This window comes from Artemia franciscana, chromosome 17 (assembly GCF_032884065.1).
Source record: "Artemia franciscana chromosome 17, ASM3288406v1, whole genome shotgun sequence".
In the NCBI taxonomy this organism is placed as follows: Eukaryota; Metazoa; Arthropoda; class Branchiopoda; order Anostraca; family Artemiidae; genus Artemia; species Artemia franciscana.
Genome location: NC_088879.1, coordinates 2,146,048 through 2,161,449, shown reverse-complemented (window position 1 = coordinate 2,161,449; position 15,402 = coordinate 2,146,048). Strand labels below are relative to the sequence as shown.

The 15,402-nt window shown below is 36.0% G+C and overlaps 1 protein-coding gene across 1 annotated transcript in view; it reads left to right on the top strand.

Annotated features, from left to right (window-relative positions):
* The window catches only part of LOC136037733 (transforming growth factor beta receptor type 3-like), a 167,412-nt gene that overhangs the window by 21,585 nt on the left and 130,425 nt on the right, over positions 1 to 15,402 (top strand). The window contains exon 2 of the mRNA XM_065720508.1: positions 4,379 to 4,548. Within this exon, the coding sequence (XP_065576580.1) occupies positions 4,379 to 4,548 (170 nt within the window). The remainder of the gene's footprint in view (positions 1 to 4,378; positions 4,549 to 15,402) is intronic.

Here is a 15,402-nt window from a genome sequence, read left to right as displayed (position 1 = left end):
GTAGTCGTTCACTGCAAAATTATGAAAACAACCTGAAATTCTAAAACAGCTTACTTGTATTATTGCTAAAAGTGTTTCATTTTACTTTGACCCCCCGCCCCCCAAAAAAATGATCAAATATGCAGCCCAATTTAGGCTATATATTCTCCATAAATTTTCCCGTCGCTAGATTTCGTCGACTTTGCTTGTTTACGGTTTGAAGAAAAGAGTCACGTATGGAAAACTTGGAGAATATATAATTTGGACTATTAGAGGGGGAGGGGTGAAATGAAGTGAAACGCTTTTAAGAATGATGTAAGTAATTTAGAATTTTTAAAGTCGTTTCCAGTACTTTTTAGTGTTTCCTTGGAGGAGGAACCAACCACTGCACTAGTACCGGGTAATGTACTTTTCAAAATCAAAGAAAGAGGAGGGGGTCTTCTTCGTTTTTCTCAATTTTGTCTATGAATATACCAAAACAGCTGCTTTTCAATGAACATACCAGATAAAAGGGTTTTTTCAAAATCTAGGAGGGACGAAATAATCCAGGGAAGAGGAAATACCCCGTGACCCTCCCAAGTAACGCCCCCGCTTCTTGTTACATCGAATATTCTTGAAATTCTTCCTCTAGATTCCAGATGATGAGATTTTTGCTATCTGGGAAAGTGGTCTTTGCAGGCACGCATGCTTGATTTTTCAAGGGGTGAGTGCTGTTGTCGATTAGGGGGGAGTGGGGGTGGCAATGACAAACAAACAAATTGTGTTCATGAGAGGTCTGAGAGAGGGTGAGAGCCAAGTCCCCACTCCCAATTTATTTCCCTGAAAGTAGGCCTAGGGCTGCATGAGTTGACATAGGCGAATGAAAAATTACAGAATAGGATCATAAATTGTGCCCTGGGAAGGTATTTTGAAGTAGCCTATCTATTTGCATCCCTTCTTCTTCAAAAAGCCCTGTCCTTATGATAGGCTTGAACGAGCTTTGTGTTACAAAAGCAAAGAAAAAGGATGCCGTATATGCAGAACAACGTCACAGCCACTTTTCTTGATTTTCAAACCAGTATATTTCCCTTGTTATTCAAGCCAAGGGACAGTTAGTTTCCTAAATAGGGGTATTAGACAATGTGGCTCTAAAGTTTGCTCCTTTTTTTTTTGATCCGACTCTAGTTTTAGGAGTTGTGGACTGTTTTTTTTTTTAATTTTCCACATGATAGTCTCTTACTAGGTTGCTAGCTACCTTTCAGGGTGGTGGCTTGAACCAGGTACCTTCCCCCGCCTGGATAGCCTACGGCCCTGGTAGTTGGTTTTATCACCATGAATCTTTTTCTTTATGAATTTATAAAAAAAAAAAAAACACAGGAAAGACAAAGAAAAAAAGCGTCAGAGGGTAATTAGAAGATTTCAAACGTCTTGAGATATCGGTGAGCCAGGACCTAAAGCCCTTTTTACAAGGATGTTGTTTGGGGGAGGCAAGGGGGCTATTCCCCCTCCCAACGATTTGGAAAAAAATTAAAGCCCAGACCCCTTGTGTCTCTGGATGTAGACCCCTCTTGCCCCCTCCTCAATAAAATGCTGGAGCAACTCCCCTGTCTTTCTAGTACCTGTGTTTGTGCCTACGCTATTGCAAGTGGCAATTCAGAAATTATTATACATCTAGCTTGAACATTGTTAGGAAACTAGACTAGATAAAACAGAAAAGATAACTGTCGTTTGACCCTATTTCCTAGCAGAATTCAGCCTACCCGTGAGCAAATCGTAGGATTAGCAATTGTTGTGTCTTTAGCACAGATGTGTAGTCAGGGTAACAACACCCACCCTCCTTCTTCAATTTTGCGATCGGTCATAGTCTCTTATCTTTTTAAAATAATTCGCCTGTTTTACTTTTTTTTTTATATAAATGCCCTTCCCCCTTATTAAAATCAGTTTTTCGTACATGCCTTAGCTGGTGTAGGGGCAGCTTAACCGGTTTATTTTTTAAATGAATAATCTTTCGACGGTCAGTGGAAGAGTTTAATCTTCTTAAGTCGTCAGCATATGTATACGATGACAAATTGAAACATAAATCTAATATTATTTTCCATAAAATAAAGTTTAAAATATTAGTTTTGTCTAAACGTAAATCTGCAATAAATCTAAGAAAGTTGTAAGACACCTTTATGTTTAATTTATAGCCGGCATCTTTTCAAACGAAATGGAATTTGAGCTTTAATGGTTTGACAGCTGACGTTTGAACGCACAAAAAAAGTGACAGAAGTGACTCGCAAAAACTTAACTGTTTATTCCGCACTTGCCCGAAAGAGATTTTCAGTTGTAATATTTCGAAATTACCCTTAAAATACCAAAGACATCAAAACAAAATCATTTTTTACCCTTCGGCATGTCCTAGGACCTATTCATACCTAAAAACTGTGATTTTTCAAGATCTTTTTTTGGTTGTTTCATTTGTTATCACAATCTTAGTAGCACCATCAACAATAATGATACGCCGCTATTCCTGGTTATTCCCTCATTTTATTTTCTGCTTCTGGTATTTTCATGTACGTTTCAAGCAAGGATTTCAGGGATTAGCTGTGTTGGAAGGCTATTTCAGGAGAAGATGGATTGCTGGGAAAAGATCATTTTTAGGTATTTTTGACGGGGTTTGCCCAGCTCTAGGTTACCCTGCAAAGGTCGAGGACTTTTGACGAGTTACCATTAAAGGCTTGTTGCAGAAACGAGCGTCGATAACTCCTGATAGAGGGAAACGCATACATTTGTAAAAGATCAACATGGTTGTCACGTCGGAACGATCTTGGATCCGTTCCAAGGTATGTCATCAGGGTTTCCAGAAGCTGCTGCCCGACCTGCTCGATTTTGAGCGCTTTAAAGAGGAGTGATATAGCTTTTGGAGTCGTTACAAAAAAAGCGTATGTATATTCTGTGACTGGTGCGATGCACGATATGAAAAGAGGCAAGATGGACTCATAAGGGAAGTCACGTTTACATCTTAGAATAACTTCCAACCTAATGGTCAAGGAGTTTCTCACATTACTGAGATTGTCAGCCCATGTGAGATCTGAAGAAAAGTGGACTCAAGAAATCGTCGTGCATCTAGTCTTTTTTTTGCCTCTCCTTTGAAGATAAAATCTGGATAGGCTATAATATTTTGCACCTTCAACATGAGAAGCTCTTTTGATTTCGATGCTTTGATGCTGACAAGCTGCGCACTCGCCCATATCTCAGTTTCTTTCAAGTCGGGCTGAATTTTTTTCATGGTGTTCACTGGAGTTGTAATTCTTTGCCACGGAGATCACTGTTGTCGCATCATCAGGAAAATGGTGAGGTTTATCGTAAGGTTATTCCCCATGATATTTATGAACACCAGGAAAAGACTTGGTCCAAGAATACGTTCTTGCGGTACTCCTGAAATTATGTTTCTAATTAAGTTTTAGGGCAGTACAAAATTTATGTCAGTGTTGTCACTTGTAACAGCGAAAATACATAAGCGAAAATAATTAGTTAAATTTCACAACATATTTCAAAATTCAAACATTAATAGTCTGTTGTTTCCTGAAGACGACTACACCCTCAAAGGGAAGCTACTCCTTCATTAATCTGTTTGCACAGCTTAATGAATGTTTTCAGCTTATTTTTGCTTTCCCCTCTTCTTTTTTTTTTAAATTGGCATCTGTTCTTATAAAAACAGCATTGGGGGTATTTTCATTAAAAATTGAAAGGCTGAGTTTAAGAGCAAAAAATCTTGGGACTCTTAAGATTTTCTTTTTTTCTACTGGCTTAATTTCACATAGATGAAGCAATCAAGTTTTAATTAAGTGGGTTACTTGTCTCTCCAGAAGCTACAAAAAGCTTGTAAAAATAAGTGACTGACTTGAGAAATACGTCACAGAGAGGAACGTCCGCTGGAATTTTTTTGAGAGGGGGCTATGATAAAAAGATTCGTTAATTGAATACAAAGTGTACAGTAATTCAAGTAAATCTAGGTTTTCTATTTGAGAGGGGGGTACAAAAGCCCTCCCCGGTATTTTCCTGGTCACAGCCATAAACCAATGGAATTAAAGCTTGCTTTTACCCGAAAAGTATAGGAGAGTAATCTCTCTTTTTCTCTTTGCTTGGGAACAACCCCAAATGTAACGACGTGTTTGACGCTTGAAAGGTTTTACAGGGCGATGGTATGAAGACTTTCAGAATCATGTACACCAGGTGGCACGTTTCCTTGTTTTTCCATAATTCTTATAATTTCCATGTAATTAGCCTATTTTTATGTATTTTTGAATTTGTACTCCCCTCGCAATGTTGGTCCTCCTTCTAATAATCTACTCCTTCATATGTCCAGTTTACTCCTTATCCAGTTGTGTTCACCTGTGAAACATCCATTTTTATTGACAATAATTTTTCTTTTTAGTTTGCGTGGTGTTGGAACCGTGTTGTCCGTTCTACTCGCAAGAACTGTAAATATTATACATATGCTGTCATTGAAAATGTTTGGAAAAGGATTAACCTACCTTGTTACTTTACTTTGGTCCCTAACTTTAGTTGTTGGAATTTTTGATGACCCTTTTGCTGATGCAAATAGTAAGTAAATATGATTTATAATTTCGGTGCTACCCAAGGATATACTTTAAAAAATCAAGAGAAAAGGGAGTGTCAAAGTATCGAGTCACCTCAGTTTTGCAATGATTGAAGTAACGATTACTTTCCTTACTGCCCTTTCTTGAACGCTAAGAGAGATCATGGTTATCTCAGGCCTCAGTCTCCTAAGCGACTTTTATATTTAGTAATGTTGAAAATACGAAATATTTATTAGGCGCGTCAATGGCAAATCATTTTGGTTGGGAAAAGGGGAGATAAATTTGAAAAGAAAAACGAGTGAACCACAAGGATAATGTAAGATATTTATGGCAGTAATTTGTAAACATTTTAGTAGTTTTTAGAGGGCTAGGCCTGAAGGGTCTCCTACACAAACTTCTGGGGGGGGGGGGTCCTATTCCACAGCTGTTTGAAAATATATTAACCTAATAGATATTGAGCTCATGATATAGATTGACGAAAATAATCGTTAATCTGTAATTATGATTTGTGGTCATAACATAACTATGTCCTGGAAATGATTGAAATGAGAAAAACAACCACATTTAATAGATCCCATAGGATTTGTCAATCTGGGTTGCTTTAATAATTCTTTATTCGACTTCAGTTCGAAAAGAAACCTAATTTATGTTCACATTTTATAAGAGCTGTAAAGAGTGTTTAAACTACGCGTTTATTTTCCCAGCAACAAGCTGTGACTTCGTATGTTTTTTTCCACTGGAGTTTGTTTCTTTAATTTTTTTAGAAACAGCCGAATCTCATATGAAGCTAAAAATAAAGGTATTTTGGCATAGTAACTGAAACAGTTTTGTTAATAGGCTGTAAAACTGCTTAGAATTTAAGGCTTAATTTAGCCTTTGTGGGTTATGAATTCAGTTTATACGGACGTATGGGGGATTAATTCAACATAAATGGGCAAAAAAAAATCAAATATCTGACAGCCATAGCCTATGAATTTGATTTTTTATTTTGTCCCTTCAACTAAAGAGTCAATTAGTTATGAATTCAGTATTTATTGTGTAAGCCAATAGACAAAAGAAAAAGTTTTTCTGAGGAAAAATCGTTAATCCAGGTGGGCCACCCCTTCCCGCCATGAAACTTCGTGATTTCCAAATAAAATTATCAAGAGATAATATCCATATAATGCACTTATCATCTACATTCCCCAAATACCTGCCACTCCCCCCCCCCTGCGAAGTAACCCCTCATTCCGTGCTATTCTACATACAGTTCAATTTTGAGTTTCCAACTTGGAAATATTCCTTTAGTGAATCTAAATGACGCCGTTCCACGAACAAAAAAGTTTTTTGTTAATGAGAGGTAGCATACTCTTAAAGGGAGGGGCTTCAGGCATGTACTTCACCAAGATCTCAAGATTTTTACGAGTTTCTCCAAAGAGAATATACAGTCCACTTTTAAAAAATTATATTGTAACTCACAGACTTTTTTTTGGCACAATGTTTTTAAAAAAGAACCGTTTCGGTTTTAAAGGTGTTTTTTTGTCTCTTCAGAAATTCTATTTCTTGACTTAAATGTCAGTCAAGATTTGTCTTTCAACAATAGTTAACCCAAAATATTAGTTAAAGCGATTTTAAAAAGCCGGGGCCACTTTTCTCTCCAGAAATACGGATTAAGGTGGTTGGCTTCCGAAAACGCGATAAAAAGTAAAAGCAAAAACACTGGAATTAAACCATACTTTTTAACATGGAAGCAAAATATTCTCTATTTTTTCCTCTCTAATATGTGTGTAGACTGACTTGCCTATTTTTTCATTTCATTCGCCCATTCTTAATAAAAAAAAATTTTAGCTTGGCGAGGGTAGAAAAGTTCCCTAAAAAGTTTCTTCTTACGCCTCCCCATGGTATGAGAAATGCCAAGGATTAGGACAAAAACGTGCCAATATCTCTAGCTCAAGGATTGCTAGGCGAAGTTTTCAAACAGTTCATGGTAACGAACTGTAGTAAGGAGCGACCCGGCTCAATAGTAACCAAAACTCTAAAAAATGGAATTTTGATACCAATAGCTACATCAAAAGAATCGCATTTTAATGCTGGTTTTAAATATATAAGTTTCATCAAGTTTAGTCTTACCCATCAAAAGTTACGAGCCTAAGAAAATTTGCGTTATTTTGGAAAATAGGGGAAACGCCCCCTAAAAGTCATAGAATCTTAACGAAAATCACACCATCAGGTTCAGCGTATCAGAGAACCCTGCTGTAGAAGTTTCGAGCTCCTATCTGCAAAAATATGGAATTTTGCATTTTTTGCCAGAAGGCAGATCACGGATGCGTGTTTATTTGTTTTTTTTTTGTTTTTTTTTCCCCAGGGGTGATCGTATCGACCCAGTTGTCTTAGAATGTTGCAAGAGGGCTCATTCTAACGGAAATGAAAAGTTCTAGTGCCCTTTTTAAGTGACCAAAAAAATTGGAGGGCACCTAGGCCCCCTCCCACGCTAATTATTTTCCCAAAGTCAACGGATCAAAATTCTGAGATAGCCATTTTATTCAGCGTAGTCGAAAAACCTTATAACTATGTCTTTGGGGACGACTTACTCCCCCACAGTCTCCGTGGGAGGGGCAACAAGTTACAAACTTTGACCTGTGCTTACATATAGTAATGGTTATTGGGAAGTATACAGGCGTTTTCAGGAGGATTTTTTTGGTTTGAGGGAGGGGTTGAGAAGAGGGGGATATGCTGGGGGAACTTTCTTTCGAGAATTTGTAATGGGAGAAGAAAATTTCCATGAAGGGAGAGCAGGATTTACTAACATTATTTAAAAAAAACAATTAAAAAATAAAAGTGAAAAAGCTTTTTCAGCTGGAAGTAAGGAACAGCAATAAAACTTAAAACAAACAGAAATTATTACCCATATGAGGGGCTCACCTCCTTCCAATACCTTGCTCTTTACGCTAAAGTATTTTCGGTAATTTCAACTACTTATTCTACGGCTTTTGTGATTCAGGGGGTCATTCTTAATGAATTGGGATAAAATTTAAGCTTTAGTGTAAAGAGCGAGGTACTGACGATGGGGCGAATCCCCTCATATATGTAATAAAAACATGAGAATACAAAAGTTCTTTACGTAAGCTAATTTATAAGTTACGTAAATCTTTTACCAATAAAAAGATTCGTAAAAAATTAAAAGTTCTAGTTGCCTTTTTAATTAACCAAAAAATCGGGGGGCAACTAGGCTTCGTCCCCAGCTCTTTTTTTCTCAAAATCATTCGATCAAAATTATGAGAAAGCCATTGAGCCAAAAAAAAAAAAAATGCAAATTTCGTTTTGATTATTCCTCTGCGGAGAGCCAAAATCAAAACATGCATTGATTCAAAAACGTTCAGAAATTAAATAAAAAAACAAGTTTTTTCAACTGAAAGTAAGGAGTGACATCAAAACTTAAAACGCACAGAAATTACTTCGTATATGAAAGAGGCTGCTTCCTCATCAACGCCCCGCTCTTTACGCTAAAGTTTTTTACTGTTTTAGAAAGAAGAATTGAGAGAAAGAGTCAAACTTTAGCGTAAAGAGCGGGGCGTTGGTGAGGAAGCAGCCTCTTTCATATACGAAGTAATTTCTGTGCGTTTTAAGTTTTGATGTCACTCCTTACTTTCAGTTGAAAAAACTTGTTTTTTTTATTTAATATGTACTAAACACCGAAATGCTGCTATTACTACTCTTTCCAGTTCACCGAACTTCGCTCGGTGAAAAGAACGGCATTTTTTGATTCATTTCGAAAAATAACTTTATTTTCGTTTTATTTTGGTCGGCACAACTTTTTGATTATGTAGTGGCGAATTATTATAGACTCAACGATCAAATTAAATTATAATATGCTTTTTAAAATATTCGGCAAAGATCCTTAGCAAAATTTATTTTAACTTTACCAAGTATTTGTGACGTCATTTATAGCTGGTTTTCCAAAGTTAAGGCCCTAAACGAATTTTAGTATCATTAAAAAATACATATATATATATATATATATATATATATATATATATATATATATATATATATATATATATATATATATATATATATATATATATATATATATATTGCTTGTTTAATAAAATAACCTTTTTGACCAATAGATGCAGTAAACCGCCTTAGGCAGACAGAGCTGCGGGTACTCATCCTTCACCCAACTCTATGTTTTCCCTATTTGAATCCTTTCATGAATATCATCTAGCATCTGCAAAACATGACCTAACCGTTTTAAATTTTTATTTATTTAAAGAAAAAAGGAAAGAGTATCGTTCAATACTTCTGTATAAAAAAAAATATTTGTTTTAAATAACTCCGCCTTAGAATTTTATTAGGGGCTAGGGGACCAGTTGGTATCAAATCAGAACTCGCAATTTCTGTTCAAATGAGACTTCTCCCAAAATTTCAAATACGCATGGTTTTATACGATTAACCCAAGTAAAGAAAAACAAAAATTGAACAAGTAAACCCAGTCCTGTAACAAAAAAAGGCGACAGTTAATATTTTCGCAGTTTGATACTTGAGGATTATTTTTAAGGACTTCAAAATATGGCCTTGCTCATATATCCAGACTGTTCACGTTTGGGAATGTTTATCTGCTTTTTTTGTAAAATTTGCAAATTTACTTTGCCTAATTATTTTTGGGAATCTTTAAACTTTTTACATATTCGGGAAAACCCTGAAAAGCAGATTCTTTTCATGTATATACTGCTGCTACTATTAGCACAATCTCGCGGCAGAACCAATCCGTCTGAGACTGAAACAGCAGCGTACACTCCTCCTCCATCCCAATGTACTCAAAATTTTTCTCTGCCCAATCCCGGTCCTGGACGATTTGCTATTCATTTGGCCCTAGATGGATAGCCGAAAGGGGCATTCTTTGGCAGTCTGTCATCCGCCAAACGTGACCTAGTGATTTCAACCTTTCTCTCATTATTTCCTTAGAAACCACACTTTTTGTGCAGCTTGATGTTGGAAATAGGGTCAGTCAAACGGTCCCCAAAACTATCCTTATACAATTTCTACCGAAAAATATCTAACAAGTCCCTTTCCGCTGATATGAAATTAATTTCTTTGGAGATTCTTCTGTTCTATTTGCTTACAACTAGTTACTTTGAATTGATTGATTACCTATGTGCATATCCGGATATTGGTATCCTAATTGCCTCTGTGGAACGCCTCACTTGGATTATCACCAAATCAATAAAATATTTACAGTTTGATAAAGCCCTCCATTTTCAAAATTCTTAGCCAAATAATGCTTGGGATTACCATCGCATTTTATGATGGATGATAGGCAACACTCGAGTCTGAAATTCTTTCTATTATTATCATTGGGAAAATCCTAGGTCACCTTATATTTGACAGTTGTGTTTAGCTTGATTTTTTGTCTGGGTTAAATCAGATAGAATTTATGACTGACTTTGACATTAAATTCCCGAAGACAGCATATTTCCCCCGAGATTTTGAGTGGCATACCCAGAGGGTGGATTTGACAGAAAATGAATTTTAAATCCTTGAACTCCCTGGGTATATAACTCCTGTACTCGGCTACCTTTTGGTCTACCTATTGGTGATGTTTAGTTTTAGATTAATGGTGCTTTCACACTACGCCGTAGAACCTTCCACACTACATAATTTAAGAGTTTGCGTTATTTTATGCAGTCTTATAGTAGCAGTAAAATAGAATTTCTGGATAAGTCATTAATAGATTTCGAATATAAATTAATAAACCTTTCCTAGCAATCCTTTTATATTTGACCACAACTTGGATCTATCTGTCTTAATTCCATATTTATATTTTTGATTAGTTTGTTTATCATATTTGTAATGATTTTAGACGATGATTATGATGGTTTTATGGATTTTTGCCTCAGCCTACTCTGAAAGGGATTCTTTAAGTCTGAAATGTTATGTGTAACGTAATTTAACTTAACCACTTAGTATAGAAAATTATGTACATAGTATGAAAGCCGCTTAACATAAGACTGGATTGCATGATTTGTAATCTTACGGAGGAAATCATGTCCGTAACGTAGGCAGTTCCAAGTAGACCCAAGCTTTACATAGAGTCTTAGGCTTGGTAGGCGTATGGTCGGTATGAAAATTCAATATAGTAGCTGTTCAATGTTGAAGATTCAACGAACACCTTAGAAAATGACTTAATAATTTTTTCCTATAAAACTTTCACCCTTGATCAGAGCTTGAATCTCAATCTCCGCTCGACATTTTCAATTTTTGAATATTTTGCTTAATGATGACTGTGATGATTTTAGACGATGGTTTTGATGGTCCTATGGATTTTACGTTAGAATCTAGAGTTAAATGCCTTTTTCAAGCGTGAATGGTTTTACTTAACGTAACGCAACTTAACCGCGTAGCGTGGAAAATGTAGGATGGAGTGCTAAAGCCGCTTAAATCGATTTTAACATTTATGATATCGTACCGTCGCATCATATTGTTGCGCCATAAATGAAAGAACATCGCGCTTTCTCTGCAAAAATGAGTCGGCGAAAAAGATTTTGTTAGTGGATATTAATCCTCTGGTTGAATTTGCTGAAGCATATTCAATCTACAGGGGTTGAAAGAAGAAAAAGAAGAAAAAATCAGATTATACTGCAATTCGAATAAAGCGCGTAGGCTACATAGGACTTTTTTTGGAAAGGGGACCAATAATAAAGAACACTTTATTTGATAATAGTGCAATAAGTATCACACAAATTCGGGAAATCTAGGTTTTGGAGCCCCCCCCCATCATAATCTCCCGATTCTAATAGATGCGGCTTACAAGGATATAGCCCGTTCCTTAAAGTAAAGCGATCGAGAATGGATATTAAAGAGCAAATCTTTTAGCCATTATCAGTTTGGCTGAATGGAGTTCGCAAGTCTGCCTAGGAATTAGTCTAGTAACAAAATATGACATTTTAACTACTAACCCCAACCCCTCTTTCCGAGATTTGATCGCGTATAGAAAATAAAAAAGAACAATTTTGAGCCTGCCTCTAATTTCCCACTTGGCTTGATGTGACAGGGATTTAGGGACCCCCTCCTCTTCTACCACAGATATTAAGCCAAAGAGGTTAAAATTTCTGTATTCTCATAGTCAGTTGTGCAAATCAGAGGCAACGGCGCTGGCATATAAAGAGGAGATGACTCCTCTTTGGGAGTCATCTCCCAAAGTCATGGGGAGTTCAGACCACCCTGGTGGATATTGCGAAATTTTACCCTCAGGTTATGTGAAGATCAGTTTTCAAGCAATAATATCTAATCGTTGAGGTTTTTGTTTACTGAATAGCATAGAAATTTTGTTTTTCACTTAGTTAGATTTTCCCATACCTTGTCTGAATGCATCTTCAATAAAAGAAATACATGAAAATCTGCAAGTGTACCATTGTACTGAGTAGTTTTCAATAGTAACGGGTTTTTAACTCATTGCCGAAAACATTATTGGCCTTGAGTGTAATCACCACGTGATTTTTATTGTTGGTGCTTAAAAAGTCAGAGAGCTTCGAAAATAATATTTTACCTTTATTTTCTTCAAGGATAATTAGGAAATAACAGGAAATTGATATTTTTTTTTATCGTAATTTACAAATAACAAATAATGCTACGAATGAATAAATGAAACCCAAGAAGAACCAAGAATGATTGAGCCAAACTTCAAAGAAATAAAACCCTAAGTGAAATTGGGGGCTAAATCTCCTAATGTCTTGAGCTGTCATTCGCTGTACTCTAGAAACCCTATTTATTTCGAAGAGTAGATTTTCTATTTGTCATGTACAAAAGAAAAAAATCGCAACAGCCTAATTATCATATATTATCATATTTACCGGGAAGAAAAGAAATCGTTTTAAATATATATATATATATATATATATATATATATATATATATATATATATATATATATATAATTGGGGGCTAAGTCTCCTAATGTCTTGGGCTGTCATTCGCTGTACTCTAGAAACCCTATTTATTTCGAAGAGTAGATTTTCTATTTGTCATGTAGAAAAGAAAAATTGTAACAGCCTAATTATCATATATTATCATACTTACCGGGAAGAAAAGAAATCGTTTCAAATATTAATATATATATATATATATATATATATATATATATATATATATATATATATATATATATATATATATATATATATATATATATATATATATATATATATATATATATATATATATATATTATCTGGTTGGACACAAAATATTTTTTTTATGTGCGTTTTATGCCCGGTTTGACGGACAACTGTCATAGACCAAGCTCTATATCTGAGTATCTGAGTCAAGTCTGTGGATGACTGAAAGCTGATTTTTTGCTCTCGACTACTTTTGTTCGCCATCTAGTCTGGGAAAATCAGGATAACTCCTAGTCGGGAATTTTTTCGCACTGAGTGATGAATTTTGCTCCGAATCAGGTCGAATTGATTCCTTTTGGTCGCCACCTAGTCTGAGAAAAATCGGGGAACACCTTGTCGGGAATTCTGTCGCACTGAGTGAGGAATAAAACGTTTTTTCCATTGAAGTGGGAGTTAGTTCGTTTTTGCTCCGAATCCGACTTTGCTTTGTACCTCGTCGTTGAAATTCCATAGTTTAAACTTTTTTTTGCACCCAGTCGTGTCAAGGCGTAATGATTCATGAATTAAGTTCATCTGTACATTGTAAATGAGAGTCCTTGCATGATTCCGGTTTATGCAAGGTGTGATATACCATCTTTACAGATAAAAGCTGGTGATTGAAAGGGACACTGGAAAACAGCGTGGGCCCAATCTGTTTGATCAATCTTACTTAGTTTCCTTTGCAATATTATGGTTTAAACTGAGTGCAATATGCCTAGTGTAGCTACTAAAAAGTATTTATGAAGAATGGGCTTGTCACACAATTTGGGGTCCTTGCCCCTGGGCTTTGAAGGCTACATTTTGTGACCCTTTGATTATTCTAAGTGGAATGGTATCTAGAAGTCTTCATAAGGTGTAATGAGGGATATATGGGTAAAAAGGGCACCAAAGGGAGGCTATTTACACTTCTGACCCTCAATAATGGTACTGTAGATTTCAACTTCCGGTCAAATGAGCCCCCTCCTAGGCTTTTACGGCAATTAATTCTTCATGAAGGGGTCAAGAAAAAAGCTATGGGAGACACATCGCCCTTCACTCAGTCAGCTCTGTTGCATTGGCTCTGATATATCGTTTCTTCCATAACTTGTAAATTTATTACCAAAACACGACAAATTTTAGCGACAAAGGGAAATGTCTTCAAACCTAGCAAATTTTTCTCGCAAATTTCCATCAATGTTTCAATGTTCAGCATAAAAGTGATCTGCTTTCAGATAGGTTAAAATTGGAATTATTTCCTCTCTTTCCCGGTTTGTCAGGGTCCATGCTCATAACGTTTAGTTGAAAGGGTTTTAGAAAACTCTCAGTGGATAAGGGTGTTAGGACTGAAACACTTGCAACTTGTAAATACAGTTGGAAAAGTTTCAGTTATGTAACACCTCGCTTTTAAACGCTGTAGGTATTAATTACATCTTGGGTACTCTTTCAAAGTCAACCACTCTTTTGGTTTAAACACTATGCAAGGGGCTGCAGATTTTCAACCCTAAAACATTTGATATATGGATTGAGTGTAAGATAAAACATATATCATAAATGACTTTTCATTATCTCTACCTTCATTAGAGTTATTTTGTCTGTTCTAAGCACTTTTCTGCTTAATAAATGGAGGAGGAGGGGAAGTGAGATTTTTCATTATGTCGGTAAATTTCTCAACTATATGTCGTGCTTTGCTCTTTCTTTGCAAATGAAGTGATGTGCTCTAGGTAGCTCTGTTTTTACCCAAGCCAAGGACGCCAAATAGAATAGGTAAAGACACTGTGTTCCTTTGACCCCCTCTCCGAAAAAGTCGTAATTTATTAAAATGTTTCTATTTATTTTCATCTAATTGTTGCTTTTTCCATCCCATTGAAAAATGTTCTCTTGTTCAATAAATGTATATGCATGTTATGAAAAATGTTCTCATGTTTATCGTGTTGGGGGGTTGGGGGGGGGTCACATTATCAGTGGTAGGATTAAAGGAACGGTTTGAAGCATAAATTTCGTTGAGTATAGCTACAACCATAGATCTTAGAATACTATAGACACCAAATCTGGCACGTACGCGGGGGGGGGGGGCTTCGGGCCCGGCCCCCGCCGATATTTTTTGAAATGTTTAATTTCCCCATGGTTTCTTGGGATTTCTGGCAAAAGTAGGACATTTTTTAAGAATCTAGATACATGTATGAAGCTTTTTTTGGGGGATTTTACAGCATGCAATTATCTGATCAAGTCACTGCCCAATTATTAACCCATTTTCAGTCTAACTTTTTACCCTCTTTGAAGTAATTAGCGATTGCACTGTTATTTTGTTTTGTAAAAAGTGTTTCCTTTCCACAACAAAATAGAATTATCCTTGATATTATGGCGTTTTCAGGGTTAAGTACAGCTTTTAATGGATCAATTTTGGAAACTACCATTTTTCATTAAAATCGACGTTTTTGCAATAGAAGAACGCCCCCCCACAGCACCCATATTGCACTATTAACCCTAAAATATCCCTTTCAGTGGGAAATAATAGATTAATTACTGGTTCTAAATCGCTATGAACATAACATGAGTCTAAAACGTGCTTTTGAGGCCTCAGTTTCCCTCCCCCATGCACTACAATACTACTGATTAAATTTAATCTGTATTTTCCGATATACGTGCTCTTTGCATTTATTTAGTTACTATAAAAAAGTGCTACTTTATATCTGCTGTTTCAAAGGTTTTGCCCCCCCCCCCCCCGAAATAAATTCCTGCGTACG